At 34.7% G+C, this 27,286-nt stretch overlaps 3 protein-coding genes across 4 annotated transcripts; 2 read left to right on the top strand and 1 right to left on the bottom strand.

Annotated features, from left to right (window-relative positions):
* The first annotated feature begins 118 nt into the window (after positions 1-118).
* Positions 119-10,160, top strand: LOC135133288 (coiled-coil domain-containing protein 40). The gene is made up of 8 exons (XM_064061640.1): positions 119-354; positions 405-531; positions 7,404-8,270; positions 8,320-8,923; positions 8,974-9,182; positions 9,230-9,445; positions 9,492-9,686; positions 9,740-10,160. The coding sequence occupies exons 1-8, from the start codon at positions 158-160 to the stop codon at positions 10,145-10,147; spliced, it is 2,823 nt and encodes a 940-aa protein (XP_063917710.1). The 5' UTR covers positions 119-157; the 3' UTR covers positions 10,148-10,160.
* Positions 10,161-11,179: 1,019 nt separating this feature from the next.
* Positions 11,180-25,002, top strand: LOC135133293 (synaptogyrin). Of its 2 annotated transcripts, none has more exons than XM_064061650.1 (4): positions 11,180-11,620; positions 11,864-12,098; positions 17,593-17,732; positions 23,688-25,002. In XM_064061650.1, the coding sequence occupies exons 1-4, from the start codon at positions 11,519-11,521 to the stop codon at positions 23,865-23,867; spliced, it is 657 nt and encodes a 218-aa protein (XP_063917720.1). In that variant the 5' UTR covers positions 11,180-11,518; the 3' UTR covers positions 23,868-25,002. The 2 variants fall into 2 exon arrangements, with proteins under 2 accessions (XP_063917720.1, XP_063917719.1); XM_064061649.1 differs by having other exon boundaries at positions 11,187-11,620; positions 23,661-25,002.
* Positions 17,094-17,518, bottom strand: LOC135133295 (ribonuclease kappa-B-like). The gene has a single exon (XM_064061652.1). It carries the CDS (start codon positions 17,469-17,471, stop codon positions 17,163-17,165), a length of 309 nt encoding a protein of 102 aa, XP_063917722.1. The 5' UTR covers positions 17,472-17,518; the 3' UTR covers positions 17,094-17,162.
* Positions 25,003-27,286: the final 2,284 nt, after the last annotated feature.

Raw genomic sequence — 27,286 nt, 5'->3', positions numbered from 1 at the left:
TTGCTAAATCGTGTTAATTCAATAAATCAACATGACAATCAACAGGCAGTGGCGTAACGACCATTTTTCAGAGGGTTCGATCTGGGGTTGCTAGGCAACCAGTTATGACAAGGTGTAAACAAATCGTTGACACTTGAACAATTTTTTGTTTTATGTGATGGAGAGCCCCGACGGTAAATCTGGAGAGGATACTGCAAAACAGAAAACTCGAACGTTTGGTTTTCGGGACTTGAGTCGTTCGAACGTTGTAGGCTACAGAGATGACTCGTTTCATCGGGACAAATTTTCGCCAAGATCTGAGACTGATGAGTCCGAAGAAGCGAAACATTTTTCGAAATTTTATAGCTCAGAGGGGTAAACTGGTTTTATTTTTCTTAGGATATACATTGTTGCGCGTTTTTCAGGTCTGAGAATAAGGACGAGCCTCAGGTTTTGGATCCCGACAACCCTCTTTTGGAGAGATTTCAAAGAACTTTGAAAGAGCACCTAGAGCGACAGATTAATCATTTGAAGGACGATATTTACGAATATGTAAGAAGTAGCAACGTTTAAGTTTTATTCTTATGTAGTCTTGATTTTTCAAAATTTTCGGGAACTCTCGGAAGTTTATAAATACCGAGTGAGTAATGTTTACGGTTTTTTTTTGTCAGGTTAGCGACATATTTAAAATTTTATGGTGGCACACCCGGTTCAGTAGTTCTCATTGGTTCTCATTGGTTTTTAGGCGCGCTCATGTTAAAATGGGCAACTGTGAACTGACATATGCCAACATTGCTGCCATTAAAGCAGTATCGTCAACTCAAAAATTTTCTTAAATCATTTGTGCATAGAACACCATAAAAGTGTTACATTGGTAACTGCCTTTATTCACTTTTAAACAAAACGTTGCCGTGGTAGAGTATAGTATAATATAGTCCATTTACCGAACAAATGGAGTGATCACGTGCCTACAAAGTGAACATACAAGCGTAGGTTGGTTAGGCTATCATAGGATTTCAGTTCCTTGTCGTAGTGTGTTACCGTTCTAGTGTATAACACATTCCACATTTTTATGCTCAAAAAACCGTGCCACATATTATACGCTCTATCCTCTCTTCCTAAAACAACGAGTTATCTAACTAAACTGCGAGTTTCACGAGAACGCGGGTGATCTTACATATTGTCTTTTTTTCTTAATATACGTAGTCATCGTTTCACAATAAAAACTTAAAATAGATGACTAACCATACTGAGAAAAAAAAGGCTTAATATAAGCCCCGCCCACCCGCCTTATCTCAATTGTAATGATTTTTTTTACCCGTTGTAAGTCGTGGGGCGGAGCTTAATTGCAAAATCCTTGTTTTTCTACGAGAAATTGCTATGAGAAACATGTTCTCGAGTAATCGTGTTGTTCAAGGCAAACTATATGTATTAAGTAAAAAAGATAAGCTCCACCCATTCGTCTCGATCTCAATTTGCCTTTAATTTTTACTTAATATAAGTAGCTAGTATTTTTGAACAACACGACACTCAAAAATATGTTACATGGCAATTTCTGGTAGAGAAATAGGGATTGTCAAATTAAGCCCCGCCCTCTTGGCCCACGACGTATAAAAAATCATTACAATTGAAATAGGGTGGATGGGTGGGGCTTACATCTTGCATTTTTTTCTTATAATATGTAGTCATCTTTTCAGAACACAAATTTAAAACAGATGACTACGCATATTAAGAAAAAAAGGCATAATATAAGCCCCGCCCACCCACCTTATCTGAATCGTGATGATTTTTTTTACCCGTCGTAAGTCGTGGGGCGGAGCTTAATCGCAAAATCTTTGTTTTTCTACGAGAACATGCTATGTGGAACATGTTCTTGAGTAATCGTGTTGTTCAAAGGAAGCTATATGTATTAAGTAAAAAAGAAAGCCAAAAGATAAGCTCCACCTATCCGCCTCGTCGATCTTAACCGGGCTTTAATTTTTGTGTGTGTTTTTGTAATGTATTACATAGTAATTTCTTGTACAAAAATAAGGATTTCGCAATTCCTAAATTCCGCCCTCTTGGCTCACGACGAATAAAAAAAAATCATCACAATGAGGCAGGGTGGGTGGGTGGGGCTTACATTTTGACGTTTTTTTCTTAATATACGTAGTCATCTTTTCACAACACACATTTAAAACAGATGACTACGTATATTAAGAAAAAAACTCACAATATAAACCCGCCCACCCGCCCTATCGCAATCGTGATGATTTTTTTTTACCCGTCATAAGTCGTGGGGCTTAATTGCAATATCCTTATTTTTCTACAAGAAATTGTCATCTGAAACATGATTTTAAATACTCGTGTTGTTTAAACAAAACTATATGTATTAAGTAAAAAAGAAAACCAAAATATAGGCCCCACCCAACCGTTTCGATCTCAACCTGGCTTTAATTTTTACTTAATATAACTAGTATTTTTTGAACAACAAGATACTCAAGAACATGCATTACATAGTAATTTCTTGTAGAGAAATAAGGATTTTGCAATTCCTAAGTTCCGCCCTCTTGGCTCACGACGAATAAAAAAAAAATCATGACAATTGAGGTAGGGTAGGGTGGGTGGGGCTTATATTTTGTCGTTTTTTTCTTAATATACGTATTCATCTTTTTACAACACAAATTTAAAACAGATGACTACGTATATTAAGAAAAAAAGCACAATATAACCCCGCCCACCCGCCCTATCTCAATCGTGATGATTTTTTTTACCCGTCGTAAGTCGTGGGGCGGAGCTTAATTGCAAAGTCCTTGTTTTTCTACAAGAAATTGCTAGTGTGGATCACGTTCTTGAGTAATCGTGTTGTTCAAAGCAAACTATATGTATTAAGTAAAAAAAGAAAGCCAAAAGATAAGCTCCACCTATCCGCCTCGTCGATCTTAACCGCGCTTTAATTTTTACTTAATATATTTAGTATTTTTTGAACAACACGATACTCAAGAACATGTAGTACATAGTAATTTCTTGTAGAGAAATAAGGATTTTGCAATTCCTAAATTCCGCCCTCTTGGCTCACGACGAATAAATAAAATCATCACAATTGAGGTAGGGTGGGTGGGTGGGGCTTACATCTTGCATTTTTTTCTTATAATATGTAGTCATCTTTTCAGAACACAAATTTAAAACAGATGACTACGCATATTAAGAAAAAAAGGCATAATATAAGCCCCGCCCACCCGCCCTATCTCAATTGTGATGATTTTTTTTACCTGTCGTAAGTCGTGGGGCAGAGCGTAATTGCAAAATCTTTATTTTTCTACGAGAACATGCTATGTGGAACATGTTCTTGAGTAATCGTGTTGTTGAAAGCAAGCTATATGTATTAAGTAAAAAAGAAAGCCAAAAGATAAGCTCCACCTATCCGCCTCGTCGATCTTAACCGGGCTTTAATTTTTACTTAATATATTTAGTATTTTTTGAACAACACGATACTCAATAACATGTATTACATAATAATTTCTTGTAGAGAAATAAGGATTTTGCAATTCCTAAATTCCGCCCTCTTGGCTCACGACGAATAAAAAAAATCATCACAATTGAGGTAGGGTGGGTGGGTGGGGCCTACATTTTGCCTTTTTTTTGTCAATATACGTAGTCATCTTTTCACACCAAAAATTTAAAACAGATGACTACGTGTATCAAGAAAACAAGGCATAATATAAGGCCCGCCCACCCGCCCTATCTCAATCGTGATCCTTATTTTCCTACGAGAAATTGGTATGTGAAATACGTTCTTAAGTAATCGTATTTTTTTAAAGCAAACTAGATGTATTAAATAAAAAGAATACGTAGCATTATATATGTCTTACATGGCAATTTCTTGTAGAGAAATAAGGATTTTGCAATTAAGTTCGGCCCTCTTGGCTCATGAAGAATAAAAAAACATTACAACTGAGATGGGGTGGGGCTTATATTTTGCCTTTTTTTTCTTAATATACGTAATCATCTTGTCACAACAAAAACTTAAAACAGATGAAATAAAAAATTGAGAATAAATGTCCAAATTCAAGCCGTGACAAAATAGTTCGGATTTCCAATCGAATTTCTATTTTAGTCCATGATAATTTTAATTGATCTGATGGTCTAATGGATTAAGCGTGAATTACGTGTTTTATATGAACGTTTACATGATTGCTGTTAAATTGTATTAGAACCATGGGCTGTTAAAAATGTTAACATCAACAATAAAACAAATATCACGTGTTGATAGAAAATCATTAATTAACTGGTCCTAGACTAATTACGATCGTTGATGAATCCGTTTAGGTGAAAATATACAGGGTGTCTAAAGACAAAATTTTATGCATTTCCAGTGAAATTTTTGTTTTTTTTTTTACTTAATATAATAAGGCCCAAAAATTATACATTTTTCAAAATTTTAGAATCTCAGAACATGGACAAAATTTGAAAATTTTTAAAAATTAAAATTTCTGGTGAAAGTGAAGATGGTAAATATTCTAAAGTCACTGCATAGGATTTGTTTAGTTAATACGAAGAAATTTTGATGAATCCGCTTATATTAAAAATATATAGGGTGTCTGATGAGGAAATTGTACACATTTTCTGTGAAATTTTTGTTGCTTTTTTTTTATTTAATCTAATAACGCTCATTCAGAGCTACAACAAAAATTAGAGATGAGATTTTACAAAATTATACGTATTTCAAAATTTTGCAACCTCAGACCAGCGACAGAACATTGTCAAAATTAGCAAATTTTCAAAAATTAAAATTTCCGCTGAAAATGAAAATAGTAATTTTTTTAAGAATGTATTTGGTTGACATAAAGAAATTCTGATGAATCTGTTTAGATGGAACATATACAGGGTGTCTAAAGACAAAATATTATTCATTTCCCGTGAAATTTTTGTTTTATTTGACTTAAATTAATCTAATAAGTCTCACTTAGAGTCACAAAAAAATTTAATTTACTAGATTTTGCAAAACTATACATTTTTCAAAATTTTAGAATTTCAAAACATCGACAGAACATGCACAAAATTTGAAAATTTTCAAAAATTAAAATTTCTGGTGAAAGTGAAGTTGGTAAATATTTTAAAATCACTGAATGGAATTTATTTAGTTGGTAGAAAGAAATTTTGATGAATGCGTTTAGGTGAAAAATATACAGGGTGTTTGAAGGCAAAATATTACGCATTTTCCGTGAAATTTTTGTTTTTTTTGACTTAATCTAATAAGATCCACTTGAAGCCACAATTAATTTATTAGATTTTACAAAATTATACATTTTTTATGATTCTGAATTCCAGAACGACAGAACATGGGCAAAATTTGAAAAATTTTAAAAATAAAAAAATTGAAAAAGTCTACACATATTAAAACAAAACGACAAAATGTAAACCCACCCATCCACCCCTGCCTCAATTGTGATGATTTTTTTATTGGACGTGAAGCAAGGAGGCGGAGCTTAATTGACCCTTTTCCTGTAAGCAAAGTGAGTAGACATTATATAAATTCCAGTGATACAGAGTGAGACAACATCGCGCAGGCGAAGTCAGATTTTTGGAGCGCCAAGTTAAAATTAACCAATGAGCGATAGATTACGCATGTGTAGCTGGTTGCATTCTGTCAAAGCGGTTTGTTGTCACAGGCCTTTGCTCTGCTGCCGGAGTGCCGGATACGTGGTTTTGAAGATGCGTGCGCACGGAAAGTCACTATGGGAGTTTTACGATCTTACAGGAAAAGGGTCAATTGCAAAATACTAATTTTTTTACAATAAATTAAAAACATACTTTTGAGTATCGTGTTGTTCAAGAATACCATGTATATTAGGAAAAAAAGGTAAAATATAAACCCCGCCCACCCACCCCATCTCAATTGTTATGACTTTTTTTTTCTTAGAAACATAAAACACGTTTAAAATGGTACATTTTTGTATGGAAATATGGATTTTGCAATTAGGCTCCGCCCCTAACTCTGCCAACGAATGAAAAATTCATCACAATTGAGAATTGAGATCAGGGCGGGTATGGGTGGGGCCTAATCTTTGGCTTTATTTTTTTCTCAATACATAGTATTCTTTGACCTACACGATACTAAAAAACATGTTTTTAATTTATCGTAGAGAAATAAGAATTTTGCAGTTAAAAATCATCACAATTGAGATAGGGTGGGTGGGAGGGCTTATATTTTGCCTTTTTTTCTTAATATGTGTAGTCTTCTTTTCACAACAAGAAAGGTAAAACATGTTTAAAATGGTAAATTTGTATAGGGAAAAATCGATTTTGCAATTACGCTCCGCCTCTCGGTTTGACAACGAATGAAAAATTCATCACGACTGAGATCGAGAGGGATGGGTGGGGCTTCTCTTTTAATTTTCCTTTTTAAAGTAATACACTTAGTTTTCTTTGTATAACACGATTAATTAAGAACATATATCACAGGGTAATTTGTTGTAGAAAAATAAGGATTTTACAATTAAGCCTCGCCCCTCGGCTTACGAATAATAAAAAAAAAATGATCAGAATTGAGATAGGGTGGGTGGGCGGGGCTTATATTTTGCCTGTTTTTTCTTAATATACATAGTCATCTTTTTACAACAAGAAACTTAAAACATGGTTAAAATGGTTTATTTTTGGAAAGGAGATATGGATTTTGAAGCCTAATTGCAAAATCGATATTTCCTTAACAAAACTTCCACTTTAAACATGTTTTAGGTATCATGTTGTGAAAAGAGTAATACACATATTAAAACAAAAAGACAAAATGTAATTGGCCTCGAATGCGATTAATTTTTGTTTAAAAAAGTATGTTTTGATGAAACTACCAATCAAACTACGACAAATTGCATTGTTGCTGTGTTAGTTGTAGAAGAAATGGCTCAAAATGCGCTCTTTCCGAACTGTTCGTCCGATTGCGGATTACACTACGAAGCTGTGGGTTATATTCTTCTCCAAATGTATGATTGCCTAACGTTACTGAATGTTTTTTCTTATTTTTAATTTTTCAAATGCGATTTCGTGACCAATATTATTCGCATTTTAGAATATCGCGTGAAGATCACGAACTCCATCTGTTCGATAAACGGAGGTTATTACGCACCTAGTGTTGTTGCTTTGATGAAAAATCTTTATTTGATACTTTTTTAAGTACAAAACGGTAATTTTCGGTTAGAACTAGATTAAATTAATCAATAGTTTCCTGGAGGGGCTAAGAAATCACCAGTAGGTACATGCTAATTTAGAGTCATAAAAATGTATCGTCTGGAATCGTCCCAGAAGGGAGTATTTTATCATATTCTGGGTGTCAACGTAGGCACCGGCACGCGCTGACCCGAAACAGATTTATTAGTGTAGAGAATTTCTTTCCTCAGCCTAGTAATACAAAACTGACAGTAGGTTACCCAACTTTTGTTACGTATTAGGAATCTGGCGCAAAAAAGAACAACGCAAAACGCGAAGAATTGGGCCTTATGGTCTACGAACAACAGCAAGTCCTCAACAATCAACAGAAATCTCTAAACCTCTACATTTCGAAAGTGGAAACCACCGCAGCCGCATGCCAAGAACTCGAAAACGTTCTGGCAGAAAAAAAAGACGAATTTACTACAAAACGCAACAATCTCTATCACGAAGAGTCGCAAGAAATCGAGCTCCGCAACGAAATCGAAAGCACCAACTTGCTCATCCAGCAGATGTCCCAGTGGGAACAAAACCTGGAATCCGACATCACCGTGAAGAAACGCGTCTACGAAAAAAGCCGCAAAGACAAAATGCAACTGCTGGAGGACAAGCGGATGCAAGACGGTCTCATCTACAGACTGATGAACCGAATTTGGCAGCTGGAGCAAGAACTCGAGCGGATGGACGTCCAGATAAAAGTGAAAGAAGAAGAGAGGGAAGAAATGGCCCAAACGGTAGCCTTGGGGAACACCAACATCGACGCCATGGCCGCGGAGTACCGCTGTCTGATGCACTCGTGGAACTCCGTCATCATCGCGATCGGGAACCGAGACAAAGTCTTAGCTTGTTTGAACAAGGAAGTGAACAAGGCGACGGAGCTTTTCAAGAACATCGTCTGCGAAATCGAACAAGTGAAGAAACTGAGTCAGCAAGAAATGAAGAAGAACGAGCTCATCATGCTGCTGAAAACTCGGTTTCTGATCGACGTGCAGAACTGCAAGGCCGAGTTCGACGCAGAAATGGCGAAAAAGGTGGCCGTGGAGAAGAAGATCATGGAAATGGAGGGCATTGTCGAACAGACCGAAAACGATATTGCGAAAATTCAGGACGTACGTCTGGTATTCGATGAGAGAGTTTCACTGGGTGATTTTTTTGCAGGAAACGCACGACTTCAACGTGTTGCTCGCGGCGCTCCAGCGCGAAGCTGAAGCGCTGACTTTTCAGAAAACAGAAATGGAAGAAATGATAATGAAGCTGCTGGAAGAACAAGTTTCTAACAACAAAACAGCTTTAACTCTGCAACGTTTCTTGAAGCAGTTCAAAGCGAAAAACAGAGAATTGGAGATTCAAGTGGCGAGCAGCGAAAATAAAAACGCCTCTGTCATGAGCGACATCGAGATACAGAAATTGGCGAACTTCGAGAGCCAGCGCTACTTGGTGGAGTTAGAAGAGCAACTCCGGGTCTTGGGAAAAGAGGCCGACGGTTATCAGGAAGAAATGAAGCAGTTGGAACTGAGGATTATGAAGAGACAACGGGAAGTCGACATGTTGAATTCGAAATTGCAGAAAATGGTAGAAAAGTCTGGCGTGAACTATACGTCTCCGTTAGAAATAAAGATTACAACACTGGAGAAGAAGATTGAAGAAATTCAAGAGCATATCAAAAAGTTGCAACAGTTCTGGCTGCGGGAGCAAAGCAATCTTCTCAGGATTTCAGAAGAACGACAGGAGCAAATCCAAAACAACAACCTCATACGCAAACGTTAGTCAAAATGAATTCGATTTTCAGTATATTATTTTTTTTTTTTTCAGAAATATTGATTATGGAGCAGAAGAATCTAAAAGTGTCTGACGATTTGGAAGCCCAGAAGAAGCGACAAGATAAAGTTCTGCGTGCCATTAATAACCTCCACAGCCAGCTGACCGTCATGGGCGACAATTTTGTCAAAACGAAGGGACTGAAGACCCACATGGACAAAGACAACGAAGTCATGCGTCAAGAGTACATTTACAAACTTAAGGTGAAAAAGCCCAATACAAATGAATCAGTGTTGACGTTTTTTTGCAGGATGCCGAACTTGAGTGTCTGTCTTTAGAAGACGAAATAGAACAGTTGGAAGAAGACAAAGTAAACATGAGTAACGAACTACTCGAAATGAATCGTCAAGCTCTGGAATGGGAGAAAAAGTTTTTGATGGCTAAGGAAACGAAGAGCACGATGATTCAAGAAAGAGGACAAGAAGGAGAAGTGGGTGGGATGAAAGCAGAAATACATCGGATGAATGTGGGGTGAAATAGTGGCGATTCTTTAAATTAGATAATTTTTGTAGGTCAGATATAGCCAGCTAAAGAAAGTACAGGACGTACTTTCTAACGACTTGGAACATTGCGTTTCAAGAAGGGATGCAATTGTGACAGCAGCGGAAGCCCGAGAAAGAAGAACTAAAGGCGGGGTTGAGCACACTAGAATCAATTTTCACAGAAAATTGGATGATATGAAGAACAAGACGAAGCAAATGGAAAATGTAAGTAGGAAACACAGTATGTGTGATTAACTAACAAATGACATAATTTTTAGCAAATTCAAGAAATGATGAACAAAATGGTAGCCTACGAGAAACAAAAAGTGGAAATAAAAGAACAAATCGAAGAAATAGAACGCCAAATTGAAGTCACTCGTATCCATAACACAGCGATAAAAGAAAACATAGAAGAAACGATAACTGAACGTCAAATGAACTTCGAGTTACTTTTACAATTTCAGAAGAAATTGAATACATACACCGACATTGTCAAGGGTCGAAAACCCTATATGGTTTACCGCACGAACAGTGCCTTGACCAGTGCGTACAGCAAAGAATTGAACATCAACTCGAAATTGACAAAAATCGTCGAAAATCTACTAGGAGACTTCCCAAATCACATTCACGAACTAACTCGCATTAGTAACACTTTGAAATTACCTGTGTATATCTATTTCCAATAAATTTTCAAAAGTACTAGCGTTTTCCACAAGTCCAACTAACTGTGGATTGTGAACTTTATTGTGACCACCACTAAATATAAAAATATATAGACAAATTAAAAGTAGAGTACAAATTTAAAATATGCAGTTTAAAGTCATAGAAGAATTTTATATTTTAAGTTGACAATGTTTTTGGTCAAGCGCGAGCGTTTTGTGATGTCAGTAATGCAAGTAAAATTTTATTTCAAGCTTAACGAGTACTTAATTTGGGACAAATTTAGAAGATTAAGGGCCAGTTTATACAATATTTTAACTGAGATTAGGTTAATCACGCATTTAACGGGGCGTTTATCGATTTCTGATTGGCGTAGAGTCGGTCACGTGGTACTGTGACGCCGTGTTAAAAACTTTATGGCAATCAAATATACTATATTAAGAATATCGTGAAAATTAAATTAATTAAAATTTAGCGGTCAATTTTCAGTTAGTGTGTTTTATTGCAAAAAATACAAAATTAAATTTCAGATTCTTTGACATAAGCATTAACGAACAAGTTGGTTAATGGCGGTTATTAATAACTAAAGCCGATTTTGTTAACTATCCAGCGTGTTAGAATATTTTTTCGAGGATCAAAAACTTTAAAAATCAAAAAATAGAAATTAAACTATGCAACCAAATATACACCTAAGGTCATTTCGTGCCTGTATACCACTCTATCATTTCAAAGTTCAAATGTGACAGATTGCAATCAAAACAAAACGATAAATATGGTTATGTGAGATACGCGATTTTTTTTTTTTTTTTTTTAATTACTATTATAAAAGGAAATCATTCTCTCATCGGCTGTGGAAGCAACACAAAGCACATGTATTTTTAAATATAATTACCTTGTAGCTTCCATCGTTTTTGTGTTTCTATTTTCCAGTTTTCTATTATGACATTTTGTCTTCATACTGTACTTCATACCTCGAGATGCAAATTTATTTGTACCATACTGTACCCATTAAATTGACATTTCGTGAATTAAACATTATCTAAAATATCAATTATGTAATATCACAGAAAAAAATCTTATTGTAAGATAAACTTATCAAAACTACCAAATCTAATTCCGCTTAGTGTAAAATTAGAACTTATACGTAACCCCGATTTCTTTCAAAAATACCCCACTGACGTTTATTTGAAGCAGGCGCGCATACCGAGTGGAGTCAAGTTCGGATTGGTGTAGTAATTATTGACGATTAAGGCGCAGTTGGGGGGTTGATTGTAAATTCAGTAAATAAATAATCGAAGAAGTATTAAGTGCGAGGGTTGATTCAAGTTATTAGGGTGGTGTTAAAGTAAATACGGTGCGGTCGAAGCGGTTTTGACAGTGTAGTAGTTTACAAAAACATGGAGGGTGTTGGAGCGTACGGAGGCGGTAAAGCAGGCGGTGCTTTTGACCCCCTAGCTTTCGCCCAAAGGCCCCAAGTCATCCTCAGAGCTGTCTGCTGGGTAAGCCACAATTTATATTCATAAATTTCGCATTGCCATCCTGTTAACCCCTGATTGCTCAAGTAATTCATTTTCAAATAATCGATTTGACAGGAGGTATTGGTGGGGGGTGTGTCAGATGTGTATTGATTATTTAAAATTTTGAAATGGGTCATCGACAAATATTTAAAAATAATCATCGTTATCGGATGAATCACATGTTTAAACACATTCCGAGACTTATTTATTTTATTATTGTTTCAGTTATTTTCCATTGTCGTTTTCGGCTGCATATCCTCGCAAGGGTGGTTCGTCAATAGTAATGGAAAAGACGAATGTCTCTATAACAAGGATGCGAATGCCTGTAATTATGGGGTAGGAATCAGCGTAATTGCGTTTTTGGCCAGTATGGGGTTCCTTGCTGGTGAATACCTCTTCGAACAAATGTCGTCGGTTAAAACCAGGAAGCACTACGTCTTGGGCGACTTAGGCTTCTCAGGTAGGCCCCTGGGGGTCTTTCTATAAAATAATGACAAATCATGTATGGGGTAGTAATTTTGATTTGGAGGTAACTGATTTTTATAGCCAAGATGGGTTGTTATGGGCAATAAATACACAAATGGTAAGTAATAAAATGCGTCTAAAATGAAATAGCTGCACTAACAGAAGGAAAGACAAACAAAAAATGAAGTTTTAATACTACTATATATAATATATACTACTGTAATAATAATATTATTACAGTAGTCAAATATACAGTGGAGAATATTTGTCATTATGTAAGTGTGCCATATGACCTAATTGACATTGTTTTCAATTGTTTGAATATTGATTATTGTTTATTTTTAGTTTTCAATATTTCTTTTAAGTTCTATATTTGAAAAAAAAAATGTAATTGGCATAAACCAAATATTCTTTGTGTATGCAATTTGCTTGCCAAGTCAAGTAACATTTATTCTTATGCACTGGTGACAGTTTGATAGTGCACTACTACTCAAATCATGTGTGGTACGCTGCTTTGAAATTTAATATTTGTGAAGTTGGTGATTTTTTAATAAATGTACAAAAAACAATTAGGAGCTAACCGCATGGAAAATTTTAGGTTAAAATAAAAGTGGTCATGACAAAGCATCAAATCACTTTGACATGACCCTGAAGCATTAAAATGCTCGCAATTATGCGTCGAAAAAATGGAAATGGTGACGCCAAATTTTAGCTATCCTAGATATTTTCTTCCATAAAATAATATTGAAAATAAAGCCAATTAGAGTTGGCTGTGACATTAACTGTGTAAATATATACCGTGAGGATGTTTTTAGACAGGTAGGCCATGTAAATCTAGCAATTTGGTTTGCAAACAATTTCGTAGGTATATGCTGAGATCCCTAAAGTGGGATTTATAAACTTGCTGACGTTGCTTTTAGAGCTGAAAATTGTCATTTTCAAAATCCGTTGCCAAGTTGCGGTTGATAGTAACTTTGATGTCCAACTTTTGCCGTATATAAAGGGGTTGTAAAAGAAAACTGGAGGATTTAAGTTGATTACTACAAAAATTTACCATTTCAGACATGTTTTAAATTTCTTGTTGCCAAAATAAGCCTACACATATTAAAAAAAAGGCAAAATGTAGCCCCGCCCACCCGCCCTATCTCAATTGTGATGATTTTTTTTTTATTCGTCGTGAACCAAGGGATGGAACTTAACTGCAAAATACTTATTATGTTTTACGTTTTTGAGTATCGTGTTATTCAAAGAATACTATGTAAATATATTAAGAAAAAGTTAAAGCCAAAGATTAAGCCCCACCCTTACCTGCCCTGATCTAAATAATAATGAAATTTTCATTCGTTGGCAGACCTAGGGGTAGGGCCTAATTGCAAAATCCATATTTCCTTGCAAAAATTTACGATTTTAAACGTGTTTTAAGTTTCTAAGGATAAAAAAATTACAATTAGATGTGTTGCGTGGCCGGGGTTTATATTTTGGCTTTTTTTCTTTATATACATAGTATTTTTTTGAACAACACGATACTCAAAAACATGTTTTTAATTTCTTGTAAATGAATCAGTATTTTGCAGTTAAGCTCCGCCCCCTTGTTTCGCGACGAATAAAAAAAATCATCACAATTGAGTTAGGGCGGGTGGGCGGGCTTACATTTTGCTTTTTTGTTTGAATATGTGTAGACTTCTTTCCACAACATGAAACTTAAAACATGTTTAAAATGGAAAGTTTTTTGTTGCGAAAAGATGGCTATGTATATTAAGGAACAAACAGCAAACAGTATAAGCCCCGCCCACCCGCCCTATCGCAATTCTGATGATTTTTTTATTCTTCGTTAGCCGAGGGGCGGAGCTTAATTGTAAATTAATTAATATTAATTTTAACTTAATATAACTAGTATTTTTTGAACAACACAATACTCAAAAACATGTCTTACATGGTAATTTCTTGTAGAGAAATAAGGATTTTGCAATTAAGCTCCACCCTCTTGGCTCACGACGAATAAAAAAAATCATCACAATTGAGATGGGGGGGGGGGGTGCGGCTTATATTTTGTGTTTTTTTTTAATATACGTAGTGATCTTTTCACAACAAGAATTTAAAACAGATGACTACGTATATTAACAAAAAAAGGAATAATATAAGCCCCGCCCACCCGCCCTATCGCAATTCTGATGATTTTTTTATTCGTACAAAGTCGGAGGGCGGAGCTTAATTGTAAAATCCGTATTTTTCTGCTAGAAATTACCATGTGAAATATGTCCTTTGGTAATCGTGATGATACAAAGAAAACTAAATGTATCAATTCATATTAATTTTAACTTAATAGAACTAGTATTTTCTGAACAACACGATACTCAAAAACATGTCGTAGATGGTAATTTCTTGTAGAGAAAGAAGGATTTTGCATATAAGCTCCACCCTCTGGATACACGACGAATAAAAAAAAATCATCACAATTGAGGTAGGGTGGGTGGGTGGGGCTTATATTTTGCCTTTTTTTCTAAATATACGTAGTCATCTTTTCACAACAAAAATTTAAAACAGATGACTACGTATATTAAGAAAAAAAAAGGAATAATATAAGCCCCGCCCACCCGCCCTATCTCAATTCTGATGATTTTTTTTTATTCGTCGTAAGCCGAGGGGCAGAGCTTAATTCTAAAATCCGTATTTTACTATGAGAAATTACCATGTGAAATATGTCCTTCGGTAATCGTGATAATACGAAGAAAAATAAAAATGTATTAATTAATATTAATTTTAACTTAATATAACTAGTATTTTTTAAACAACACAATACTCAAGAACACGTCTTAGATGGTAATTTCTTGTAGAGAAATAAGGATTTTGCAATTAAGCTCCGCCCTCTTGACACTCGACGAATAAAAAAAAAATCATCACAATTGAGGTAGGGTGGGTGGGTGGGGCTTATATTTTGCCTTTTTTTCTAAATATACGTAGTCATCTTTTCACAACAAAAATTTAAAACAGATGACTACGTATATTAAGAAAAAAAAAAAGGAATAATATAAGCCCCGCCCACCCGCCCTATCTCAATTCTGATATTTTTTTTTATTCGTCGTAAGCCGAGGGGCGGAGCTTAATTGTAAAATCCGTATTTTTCTACTAGAAATTACCATGTGAAATATGTCCTTTGGCAATCGTGATGATACAAAGAAAACTAAATGTATCAATTCATATTAATTTTAACTTAATATAACTAGTATTTTTTGAACAACACAATACTCAAAAACGTGTCTTAGATGGTAATGTCTTGTAGAGAAAGAAGGATTTTGCATATAAGCTCCACCCTCTGGATACACGACGAATAAAAAAAATCATCACAATTGAGGTAGGGTGGGTGGGTGGGGCTTATATTTTGCCTTTTTTTCTAAATATACGTAGTCATCTTTTCACAACAAAAATTTAAAACAGATGACTACGTATATTAAAAAAAAAAAAGGAATAATATAAGCCCGCTCTATCTCAATTCTGATGATTTTTTTTATTCGTCGCAAGCCGAGGGGCGGAGCTTAATTGTAAAATCCGTATTTTTCTGCTAGAAATTACCCAGTGAAATATGTCCTTTGGTAATCGTGATGATACAAAGAAAACTAAATGTATCAATTCATATTAATTTTAACTTAATATAACTTGTATTTTTTGAACAACACGATACTCAAAAACATGTCTTAGATGGTAATTTCTTGTAGAGAAAGAAGGATTTTGCAATTAAGCTCCACCCTCTTGGCTCACGACGAATAAAAAAAATCATCACAATTGAGGTAGGGTGGGTGGGTGGGGCTTATATTTTGCTTTTTTTTTCTTAATGTACGTAGTCGTCTTTTCATACCAAAAATTTAAAACAGATGACTACGTACATTAAGAAAAAAAATATAAGCCCTGCCCACCCGCCCTATCTCAATTGTGATGATTTTTTTTTATTCGTCGTAAGCCGAGGGGCGGAGCTTAATTGCAAAATCCTTGTTTTTCTACGAGAAATTGGTATGTGAAACACGTTCTTGAAAACCAAAAAAGAAGCCCAACGCATCCGTCTCGATCTCAATCGTGATGAATTTTTCATTCGTTTTCAGACCGAGGGGCGGAGCCTAATTGCAAAATCGATACTTTCCTACAAAAATTTAGCATTTTCAACATGTTTTACCTTTCTAGTTGTGAAAAGAAAATGTAAGTCCTTGTAGTTATAATACCTAATGTATTTTTGAGACGAACAGCAAGTACTGACAGAAAGCTACAGTGTAGAAAATGATTAAATGGCTTAATATTAGTGGACCTCATTATCTTTATCAAAATTTAATTTTCATGGAATTAGTGCTGTCAACCAGAAAAATGTTGGTAGCACTGCACACTACCGCAATTTGATTGGTTGAAAACCCAACGTCAACGAATGATATAAACGACGCATACGCGGCAACTTCAGCGACAAGTTTATAAATCGACCTCAATAAAAAAAAAATAATAAATCGTTACAGGTCTTTACTAAATACATAATTTGATAAAGTGTCAGTGGGTTTTCGCTTGCCATAAGATGAAGTTTTCAAATTTTCGTCTTTAGTGACAATTTTCTCTGCAGTTGCGCGACTGACCTACAAATACACATTTTTTAATTATCAAATATTCAAAAACTTGTAGTACCTCTGTATTGAAATTTTTTGTTGTAACCAAATTATTTACGTCATTTTAAATTTTAATGACAAGTAGGAAATGTGGCAACTTGATAATATGATTTCTAAATAACAATAAATGTGGCAAATCAGCCTCAAGTGAACTTCAGACAAACCATTTTGTCAATGAATCAGTTTATCCAACGTGAAGAAAACATTTCATGGCTCACTTTTGTCTAAAAACATCCTAAACGGTTTATATTACAATAAGTAGAAATAAACTTGCAAAACTGTGTCAAAAATTGACTTTTACAACTTGCGATTTGTCGTAGTTTTATAGAATGACCCCGTAGTGAAACACATCACATGATTAAAGTACTTTAATATCAGTTAACTACATTTCTATATAAATAAAATAAAATAAAATAAATAATTTACTTCTTGCGCTGATTAGCCCAGAATTGTTGCAAAGAAAACGCAAAGAATCCCACATATATGGCGGCTGCAATCCAGCAGTTGACGGCACACATTTCATACGCATCGTCGACGTCTTTGTAGAATTTGTCGATCACCTGTTGATCCGACCAATTCTCGTTGGTAGGTATATCTGCTGCGATGTCTTCTGCAAACGCCACGGAATGGAAGTACAAAAACACTCCCATCAGACCCAGCTGAATGATGCCCCATAGGGACAAAATCATGCAACAACCGGACAATTTGGGCCCACAGATCGTCAGTGCCATTTTTACGAGTATTAACAGTTAACTAACGCACTGATTCAGATTCAGGTGGAAAGATTAGATAGGATTATCAGTCATGTGCTTGTTATCAGAGGCGGGTGCTGATTATAGATTTTGTTGGTAGCTTTCTGGGCTTTCTTGTATTTCGTGGGTTTCTGGTACCTGACAAGCCAGTGGAGCAACTCGACGCCCCCACCCAACGGCTATGGTGTGAACAACGTCCAAGCGGCAATCGCTTTTTCCTTCTTTTCGATTTTCTCATGGGTAAATGCAGGTTGTATTTACGGAAGAGCTGAACGGCAGTGTTTAAAAAATCGCTGCGGAAATTTTTGATTCCGATTAAAATTGATCGGATTAAGTTTTAGATCGAGAATTACACTAGAAAGAGTTAAAACTAGTATTTAAAACGTATTCTGCTTATGAGGCAAAGTTATATAATCATGACAAAGTAGTTACTAATAACGCTTCCTTTTCCTAGTTCGTGTATTTTCCTTGATGCTTAGTTACGCTTAATGTAAAGCTTAGCTGTAGAGTGATTATCCCACATTTCGAAGGATAAAAATCATCTCATGAAATTAATATTTACATCAACACAATAGCGTATACAATTCAATGTATATGGATATGGTATATTGTGTAGTCCCCTAAATTAATTATTGAAATTTTTTTGGCATAGTTTGACTCATTCAAGGTTGCAATTTAAAGTTACTCTTAAATATATCGGATGTTTCATTTGAAAGTTACACCTCATACCTACATTTTTACTGCTCCAGCGTATTATAGTAATGGCTAATTTAATATTTGCTAGAGGTTTAATGACACGTAGAATGTCAAAAAATAGGACTCCCGTTTCAGTCTGTGTGTCAATGGTCTGTTGGCTTTTTCATTAGACAAAGAATCTTCGAAACCACTGGGCTGATTGTTATGAAATTTAACATGTAAGTATTTTAGGAATATCGTGTAGATAGTAAAACGCTTACTAAAATTTATCTGATGATTCCCTGCAACAATATAATGACATCACCTCAGAACTGTGCACAGGAAATGTTATTTCAAATTTATAAAATAACAAATTTCTATACTTGTGGTTTATGAATTTCCCTTGTTTTTTCAAACGTAATATCTTAGGTATTTCAAAGATTTAGATTCCTTATTAAAAAATTGGTTTAAGTTATTTAAACAGAACTTCCCTCGCTTCTGAACTACAATCAAGAAAACATCAAGTTTATTATACCGGATGTCTGGAAAATGGTGGGTTAACTCTTCAGTACGTTAAAAAATAATAAAAAAGTTCTTTATGATGTAGATTACGAAAAAAAAAGAATTAATAAGACATTTATAAATTATAAACAAAAATAAAACCAACAAATAAAAATCCATTAAATAACCAACTAAACACTTGAGAAATTGTTCAAAATTCCTGCTTTGTGCATGTAAGTAAGGTCGTAATGTTTCCAAATTTTGGTAATTTTTTGTAAAAGTTAGTCATCAGTACCAACTAAGATGAAACTGATTTTGGCAAATGGCATACCCTCTAAGAAACGAGAGGGTGAGTGGGCGGGGCTAGTATTTGCTAAGATAAGAGTGATTTTGGCAAATGAGATAACCTCTAAGAGAAGAGAGGGCGGGTGGGCGGGGCTAGTACCTGCTAAGATAAAACTGATTTTGGCAAAGGACCTACTTTCCAAGAAAATAGAGGGCGGGTGGGCGGGGCTAGTACCTGCTAAGATAAAAGTGATTTTGGCAAATGACATACCTCCTAAGAAAAGAGAGGGTAAGTGGGCGGGGTTAGTTTTAAACCTAGGATTTTGAAAACTTTGGAATGTGTTGTTTAGTTAAACGTAGCAAAAGAACCAACTTTAAAATCATTATAATTCCACCAAAATGTTGGAAGGAATGTTTTTACTATTTTTTCTAGACTCACCAGTTGATTGTTAAGAGTGCAGCGGAGAGTATGTTCCCAGATTAAGTTCTCAAAAAATAAAGAAGTGTAAACATGCGTTTAAATAAACAATAAAAATGAAGTTTGTTTCAATTTATATCTGGATTAAATTAGATTTATTTTTAAAAATCTGCATAATTAAATATTTTACGTGAAATACCATCTAAGAAAAGAGAGGGCGGGTGGGCGGGGCTAGTACCTGTTAAGATAAGACTGATTTTAGCAAATGACGTATCCTCAAAGAAATTTAATTAAATCATTATAAGAAAAGACACTAGAGGCTTCAAAGTAGTTTCAAATTCTTTCCAAACAGGAATAGCTAGAACCTCAATTTTGTTTTAAATTTTTCAAAGGAAAAAAAACGGGGTCCCAAAATTAACTCAAAAGCAGGTCAGGTCAGGATTTTCCAAAAACAGAACACCAAAATTTCGCAAAATTGTTTTAAATAATGCACAAAAAAATCTCCATGCTGAGATAAAATTGATTTTGGCAAATGACATACCCGCTAAAAAACAGGGCGGGTGGGCGGGGCTAGTATACATGGTAAAATAAGACCGATTTTGGCAAATAACATACCTTCCAAGAAAAGATAGGGTGGGTGGGCGGGGCTAGTTCCTACTAAGATAAGACTGATTTTAGCAAATGAGATCCCTCTAAGATAATAGAGGGCGGGTGGGCGGGGTTAGTACTTACTTAAATAAGATCGATTTTGGCAAATGACATACCCGCTAAGAAAATAGAGGGCGAGTAAGCGGGTCATTTTTAAAATCATTATAACTCCATCAAAATGTGAGAAGAATTTTTTTTACTATTTTTCCCAGACTCATCAGTTGATTGTTAAGAGCGTAGTGGAGAGTTAATCCGCCATTTTCCAGACACCCGGTATATAGATAAATTTTGATTTTGCAATTTTTTACGGCAACCCTGTAAAACAGGTAACAAGAGTATTTTACTACTACTAATACTTACAAATTTTCGAGAAAATGGGGTGAACCGTTGTTGATTCGAACAATAAAATAAGTTGCTTCACGTATGATTTTTTTAATCACCCTGTATAAGTAATTCTAAAAAATATTATTAATGAACCACACTTGTGTCTAGACCTATGCTCATAATATTTGCAAATTTAAGGATTTATCGATTTCAGAGTTAAATTGTAAACATGTTTTTATAGAATTTTGTTTTTTCCACAAAAATATGGTTGTCTTGGTTAAAAAATCAAGTCGGATTCATAAACAACCATATAGAAGTGTGCTATTTTATGAAATTTAAATAGTATTTACCATGCAACGTTTTGAGATCATGTCATTTAATTGTTGATGGTGATGATTAGACAAATTTTGATTTGCGTTTTACCATATATACGATATTTCTAAAGTACATATAAAATTTCACAACAATCAGTTCGTAGTTTTGGTGACAATCTACCTAATTGACCCTTTTCCTGTAAGCAAAGTGAGTAGACATTATATAAATTCCAATGATACAGAGTGAGATAACATCGCGCAGGCGAAGTCAGATTTTTGGAGCGCCAAGTTAAAATTAACCAATGAGCGACAGATTACGCATGTGTAGTTGGTTGCATTCTGTCAAAGCGGTTTGTTGTCACAGGCCTTTGCTCTGCTGCCGGAGTGCCGGATACGTGGTTTTGAAGATGCGTGCGCACGGAAAGTCACTATGGAAGTTTTACGATCTTACAGGAAAAGGGTCAATAAAAGCGCCAACACACAACAGACAGACGGAAACGGGAGACCTATTTTTTCGTACTTTTGATGTCAGGAAACGTCGAGAAAACATGAAATTATCCGTTTGCTAGACGGACACTATTACAATACTTTCTTGGCTTACAGGTAAGTAGGTAAAAAATTGAAGAGTCTTTTAATTTATACAGGGTGTTTAACAAATTGTCAGTTTTCTGGTATTTTTTAAATGGTACACCTGTGTTTTATAACGATTTCTAAGGCAAATTTCTTTTAATATTAAATTTGTTCAGATTTAGCTGAACATGTTTTTTAATTGTTGCTAAATTAAACTCCGACAAACGTGGCATTAAAAGAAAGCTGACTTAAAAGACAAGTTTTAAAATACAGGGTGTCCTATTTGAAACACATAAGAAAATCAACAGTTTGTAAATAAAATCCCGCTATATAAATAAGTTTAAAAGTTGCTCAATTTCTTATATTTCTTATGTTAAGATAAAGTGACTAAAAAGTTTTGAGTAAAATTACAAGCTTCCACCTTTAAAAATGGCGTAGCTATGAATTTTTAAATATTGGGTGTTCCAAAAATAACGGAAAAGCTCGAAGGTTCTGAAACTGCATGTCTAATAGGCAGTTAAATAATTAGTTTTAGTAATTTAATAAAAAATTGCCAGAATGCGATCTACGTCATTTTTTTTACTGTTGATTAAATTCACGGTAAACATCAGAATTACTAAGTTTTTTCACAACAATAAACTTAAAATGTCGGTATTTCTTCATTCAAATTTTCAATTTTAAACATCTTGTAAGCTTCATATTGTGAAAAGAAGTCTACACATATTTAAACAAAAAGGCAAAATGTAAGCCCGCCCACCCGCCCTAACTCATTTGTGATGATTTTTTTATTCGCCGTGAACAAACGGGGTGGAACTTAACTGCAAAATACTTATTTCTTTATAAGAAATTAAAAATATGTTCTTGAGTATCGCTTGGTTCAAAGAATACAGTGTATATTGAAAAAAAAATGCGAAACATCATTTTTTCTTAATATATATGTACACAGTATTCTTTGAATTACACGATAGTCAAAAACATGTTTTACATGGTAATTTCTTCTAGAGAAATAATAACGATTTTGCAATTAAATTCTGCTCCTTTGGGTCTCGACGATAAAATAATCATCACAATTGAGATAGGGTGGGTGGGCGGGGCTTAAATTTAGCCTTTTTGTTAATATACGTAGTCGTCTTTTCAGAACAAGAAACTTAAAATATGTTTTAAATGGTAATTTTTCGAACACCTGGTTAACAATGTTTTTCCATAAATATGCAAATATCGTGAAAACTATGAACTCAAAAACGCTTATATCTGATATTGTTTTTCTTTTTTCCTGAAGACTTTCAATCTGTAAAAGTATACAGTTAAAACTCTGTGCCCTTGATCTTGAGAACGGAGAACGATATTTAAATTCTGAAATTGTTTTTAGCTTGAAGAGGAAAGCGTAAGTTAGTTCAGTACCTATATTTTTAAATTGCAACGTTTATTTTTTTAGTAGATTTTGATAGACCATTAAATTGCGATTACAAGGGTTTACGATATTTATTTCATTTTCAGTTGATAAAAAAATAATAAAAATCTATTACAAAAAATAATGTTGAGTGAAATAAAGCACTCACACTTTATTTTATAGTCAACGAGATCTGTTTGAAAAAGCAGTTATTTTATCAAATCTTCTGTCATTTTTTTATGTCTATATTTTTTGTCATTTGAAAATAAAATAAAAATATAAGAGCCAGTTTACATAAGTTCAATTAAATATTTTATTGCGATTAAATTTTTAATGGGGCATTAAAGTACCACGTGACCGACTGTACGCCAATCAGACGTCGCTAAATGTCTCACCAAATGCGTGATTAACTTAATCTCAATTAAAATATTTTATAAACTGGCCCTAAGTTTTGTATGTGCACAAGAACAATGGAGTTTACAGAATTTCAGTAGCTCTATTCGTTCTCTAGATATAAAGCCGCGGAGCTTTAACTGGGACACCTGTATAGTATGTCCCTTAAAAAAAAAGCAAATGGTGCGTAACCTTAGTGAGTTCTAATAGATTCAAAGGTTTGTTTTAATAGTTCACACTGGTAGGACACCCTGAAAATGTATTTTTGTTTAATGTATTATGAATCGGGTATCGATAATAATTATACAATTTATTAAAAGAGTAATATTTCGCTTGATTATAAGATTGCTTGATCAGTTATACCTTATGTATGGCGTAGTTTAATTATTTTTTATATAAAATTGTGACTAAACTAATTAAACTACCGCCTTACTAGAAAAATTCTGTTACACTGTATTCCTTTTGTTCCTAATTCCCGGAGTCCCCGAGTTCCCAGCCAAATCTGCGAGTACTTGTCATGAACTATATAACTATATTATAAACATTAACACACTCCGTATGCGTCTTATTCGATTTTGTGCGATTTTTTTGGTAGTACCGTTCAGCACTTCCGTAGTATGACAAGTTATATAACAATGTAGCATTTTTAGGCCGGTTGCGCATTCTTCGCATTTCAGCGTTTCCGCCAGGGCGCAGACGCGGCTTTCGCGACTAACTACGAAGCCGACACGAGTATGCCCGGTTCGTATCCGTCTTACCCCGGCGGACCCGAGACGGACCAACACTACCAGGAGCCGCCATTTTCTGCGGGACCCAATCAGAGGGGACCCACAGATTTCCAAGCACCAGCTTACTAACTGGGCTTCAGTTAAGATATATAAAGATAATATTAATAGTGAACATAGCGCAGCTGCCTCATCTCTAAAGCGAGCGGAAAACTCGCCGATAAAGTATTTCAGTATAAGTCCTTTGTACTTAGAGTCGTATTATTGTTAACGGGAACTACCAAAGAGTTGAGTTTCAGACGTTGTTTATGATTATTTTTCGAAGAATCTCATTTGGTTGCATGGTTCTCGCCATGGACTGTTTATTTGCGTTCTGTAAGGCCATGTATTTTAATAGTAGCTACTTATATCACAAATTATTGAGGAAGAAAATGTGTTGAATTATATAAAATGTTAAATAATTATATAGAATGTTCAATGTACAGTTATATAATAATTGTCGAGCTGCTTGTAGCGTTTTGCTTTATTTTCAAAGCAATTTTTAGGCGTTTCGTGCAAGTACTTGCTGTTCTTGAGACGTGAGGGTCGCAAGTACCTTTTGAGTAGTGTAGATATGTGTGGTTCGGGACGTTCCGACTGCGTTCGTGCGCATTCGGCGGAACCGACCTTTTTCTTTTTGCAGTGTGTGAGTCAATCAGCTGCACTTTTATTTTGTTGACAGTGCCATTTATTTTCATAAAGTGGGATCAACTTGTATTGGTTTATGAAACGAGATTGAATATATACTCTTGTCAAATTTTTTTTTTTGAGATTGAGCGACAATAAATTTACGCAATTCACGGGCACTAAAGCGGAAGGTTAGATCTACATATCCGAGCACAATCTTTTCTAAAAAAAGAAACTAAACGTGACTAATTGGTATTTTCAAACATGGTCAAATTTTCGGTTCAACTGCTGCTTCGAAGATGAAAAATGTTGTTAGATGGGTGTGGCATAGTAAAGTTGTTCCTTGTCACGAAGATAGTTTGTTAGCATATTTAATTAGCAATAAAGTCAACTGTAGATATATTTAATCTACTTGGTTTGTAATTTTCCCATTTTTAAAGTCAGTTCTGTGTATGTAACGTGAATTGAAGTCACTGAAAAAGACTCTTATTTCTAGTTATTTTTATATTGAATTATATGTGATTTTTATTTTGATGGAGTTATATTTAGGTGTACGAATTGATTCTGTGTACTATTAAGTTACCAATAAATGTTACTATTAGGAGTTTTTCTCATTATACCTAAAATTAATCACTTAAGCGGGGTGACCTACTCCTGGGAAATCTATAATTAGAGCGTGCCATTACGCGCTTTTGTCAACAGAAGTAGGATCAATTTCATGAATAAATAGTAACTGATTACTTCAAATATGCTGTGTAATACTAGTAAGGGAAAAGTTCGTCCCCATTTTGGAAACGGCGCGCCCAAAAATTTTGAAAAAAAAACCGATTACATTTTGGTATTTCCAGAAATTTTTAAATGCTGTCATCAAGAAAAAAAAAGTAAATACGCACCCGTTTTTGTATTATTAATATTATAAAAATAACCGGTACAAAGTCGCTTGGACACACTTCCCTGTCCCTGAATCATAATCAAGCAAGCCCAATGCTCAGATAAACCATAAAATTTAATTTTGTAAATTAAGAACAACACTGCCAGAATTTCAAAAAAATGAGGTAAGTCGTTTCTGGTTTCATTAACAAAATTAATTGTTTAGTTTAATAATTTTTGAGCCACCTGTATATGAAGAAATTGCATGGATACAATATTTTAAAAGAGTTTTTTTACAAAGGAGGAACGGATAAATTCTGACTGTGATTTATCATGTTTATGAAACGTCGAGAAAACATGAAAGTAGTCATTCGTTGGATGGACCCTATTATAATACTTTCTTAATTCATCTTATTACATCGTGTATATATCGTTAAGCATAGGCAACCATGTGCAAATTTGGTGGTTTTCTGGTAGTTGGTAGCTCTCCTAGGGAATTTCTGTTGAGAGGGTTGGTAGAAGTTGACTTCGTTGCTAAAGGGGTAGGTGACGCGTCACTTTTGGTTTGTTTGGTGTGAGTAAAACCACGTGGTTAGGTTAAGTTTCGTTGGTTTGGTAGTTAATAAAAAGGGAGTACGACGACGTCACAGTTTCCCCAACATGCGTAGCTAATTCTTGCGTTTTTCCAAGCGAAAATATGCCAATTTTCGACCGACGCCAACACGTGGTGTAAATTTGTTTTGCTTGTAAATTCACAGTTCATGTTAGGATTTTAATCGTCAACTAGTTCACACAATTTAACAGTCAGGAGATTATTTAAATACAGCACTTGCTAGGAGATTTCATGAGATATACTTAGTCGACCCTCATCCTTTGTTTAGCAAATTATGAATAAGGTTTTTGGATGCTTATACTCAAGTGTTACATTATAAGTTAACCTAACGTCCCACTCGCGTAAAAGGACTGTGGAAAATGCGATAGAATTTATAATATCCCTACCTTGGGGTCCACCACTTGCATCTAAACGCATTCCGCTACAAAAAAAAAAAAAAAAAAACAAACACAATATAGGGTTCCATTTTGTCAGATGATCACAGCTAAAGCCAATTTTTTTTCACATGTCAATTTAAGGCGGGATGTTTGGGTTATCACAACATATGTACTAAGGTTAAAAACAAAGGTGGATTAATAAATTACAGGTGCAAAAGCATATTAATTTGCTTATTTTAAGTACGATTTATTTAGCAAAATTCTGAAGTGACGTCATCAAAATTTTAGTCGGGCTGTTCAGACACTCACTCTGTATATAATTCAAAATTGACAAAAACAATTTGGATCTTCTGATTAAGAACAATTTTATTTCAAAAATAGCAATAACATCGCATTTGAAATCATAATTCTCTTAAAAATATGCAAATAACGAAATCAGTATGAAATAAAACTTTGAAAACTCCTTTTTAAATAAAACCTGAAATCCCTGGTATATTTTTCAACTCTCGGTGGAGGATTTAAGTTGATTAAAGTTGATTATTACAAAAATTTACCACGTTTTAAGTTTCTTGTTGTCGAATTAAGTCTACAAATATTAAGAAAAAAAGGCAAAATGTAGCCCCGCCCACCCACCCTCTCTCGATTGTGTTGATCTTTTTTATTCGTAGTGGGCCAAGAACGCAGAAGAGTTTAACTGCAAAATCCGCATTTCTCTACGATAAATTAAAAACATGTTTTTGCGTATCGTGTTGACAAAATGTAGCCCCGCCCACCCACCCTCTCTCAATTGTAATGATGTTTTTTATTCGTCGTACGCCAAGAAGGCGGAGCTTAACTTCAAAATCCGTATTTCCCTACGAGAAATTAATAACGTGTTTTTAGGTATCGTGTTGCTCAAAGAATACTATGTATATTGAGAAAATTAAAACCAAAGTAAGCCACACCCATACCTGCCCGGATCTAAATAGTAATGAAGTTTTCATTCGTTGACAGACCTAGGGGTGGAGCTTAATTGTAAAATCCAT

This window comes from Zophobas morio, unplaced genomic scaffold (assembly GCF_036711695.1).
Source record: "Zophobas morio isolate AGI-343-1 ecotype UQ-CSIRO unplaced genomic scaffold, CSIRO_AGI_Zmor_V1 ptg000021l, whole genome shotgun sequence".
NCBI lineage: Eukaryota > Metazoa > Arthropoda > Insecta > Coleoptera > Tenebrionidae > Zophobas > Zophobas morio.
The sequence above is the reverse complement of the archived record's forward strand: the minus strand, read 5'-3'. Positions and strand labels throughout refer to the sequence as shown.

Excerpts from the sequence above, each read along its gene's own strand:
- LOC135133288 (XM_064061640.1), top strand. The coding sequence starts at position 158 with ATGGAGAGCCCCGACGGTAAATCTGGAGAGGATACTGCAAAACAGAAA. Across the intron at positions 532-7,403 it reads AGGACGATATTTACGAATAT|GAATCTGGCGCAAAAAAGAA; the intron begins GTAAGAAGTAGC and ends GTTACGTATTAG. Across the intron at positions 9,687-9,739 it reads AGACGAAGCAAATGGAAAAT|CAAATTCAAGAAATGATGAA; the intron begins GTAAGTAGGAAA and ends CATAATTTTTAG.
- LOC135133293 (XM_064061649.1), top strand. The coding sequence starts at position 11,519 with ATGGAGGGTGTTGGAGCGTACGGAGGCGGTAAAGCAGGCGGTGCTTTT. Across the intron at positions 12,099-17,592 it reads GGGCGACTTAGGCTTCTCAG|CTTTCTGGGCTTTCTTGTAT; the intron begins GTAGGCCCCTGG and ends TTTTGTTGGTAG. Across the intron at positions 17,733-23,660 it reads TCTTTTCGATTTTCTCATGG|GCCGGTTGCGCATTCTTCGC; the intron begins GTAAATGCAGGT and ends TAGCATTTTTAG.
- LOC135133295 (XM_064061652.1), bottom strand. The coding sequence starts at position 17,471 with ATGGCACTGACGATCTGTGGGCCCAAATTGTCCGGTTGTTGCATGATT.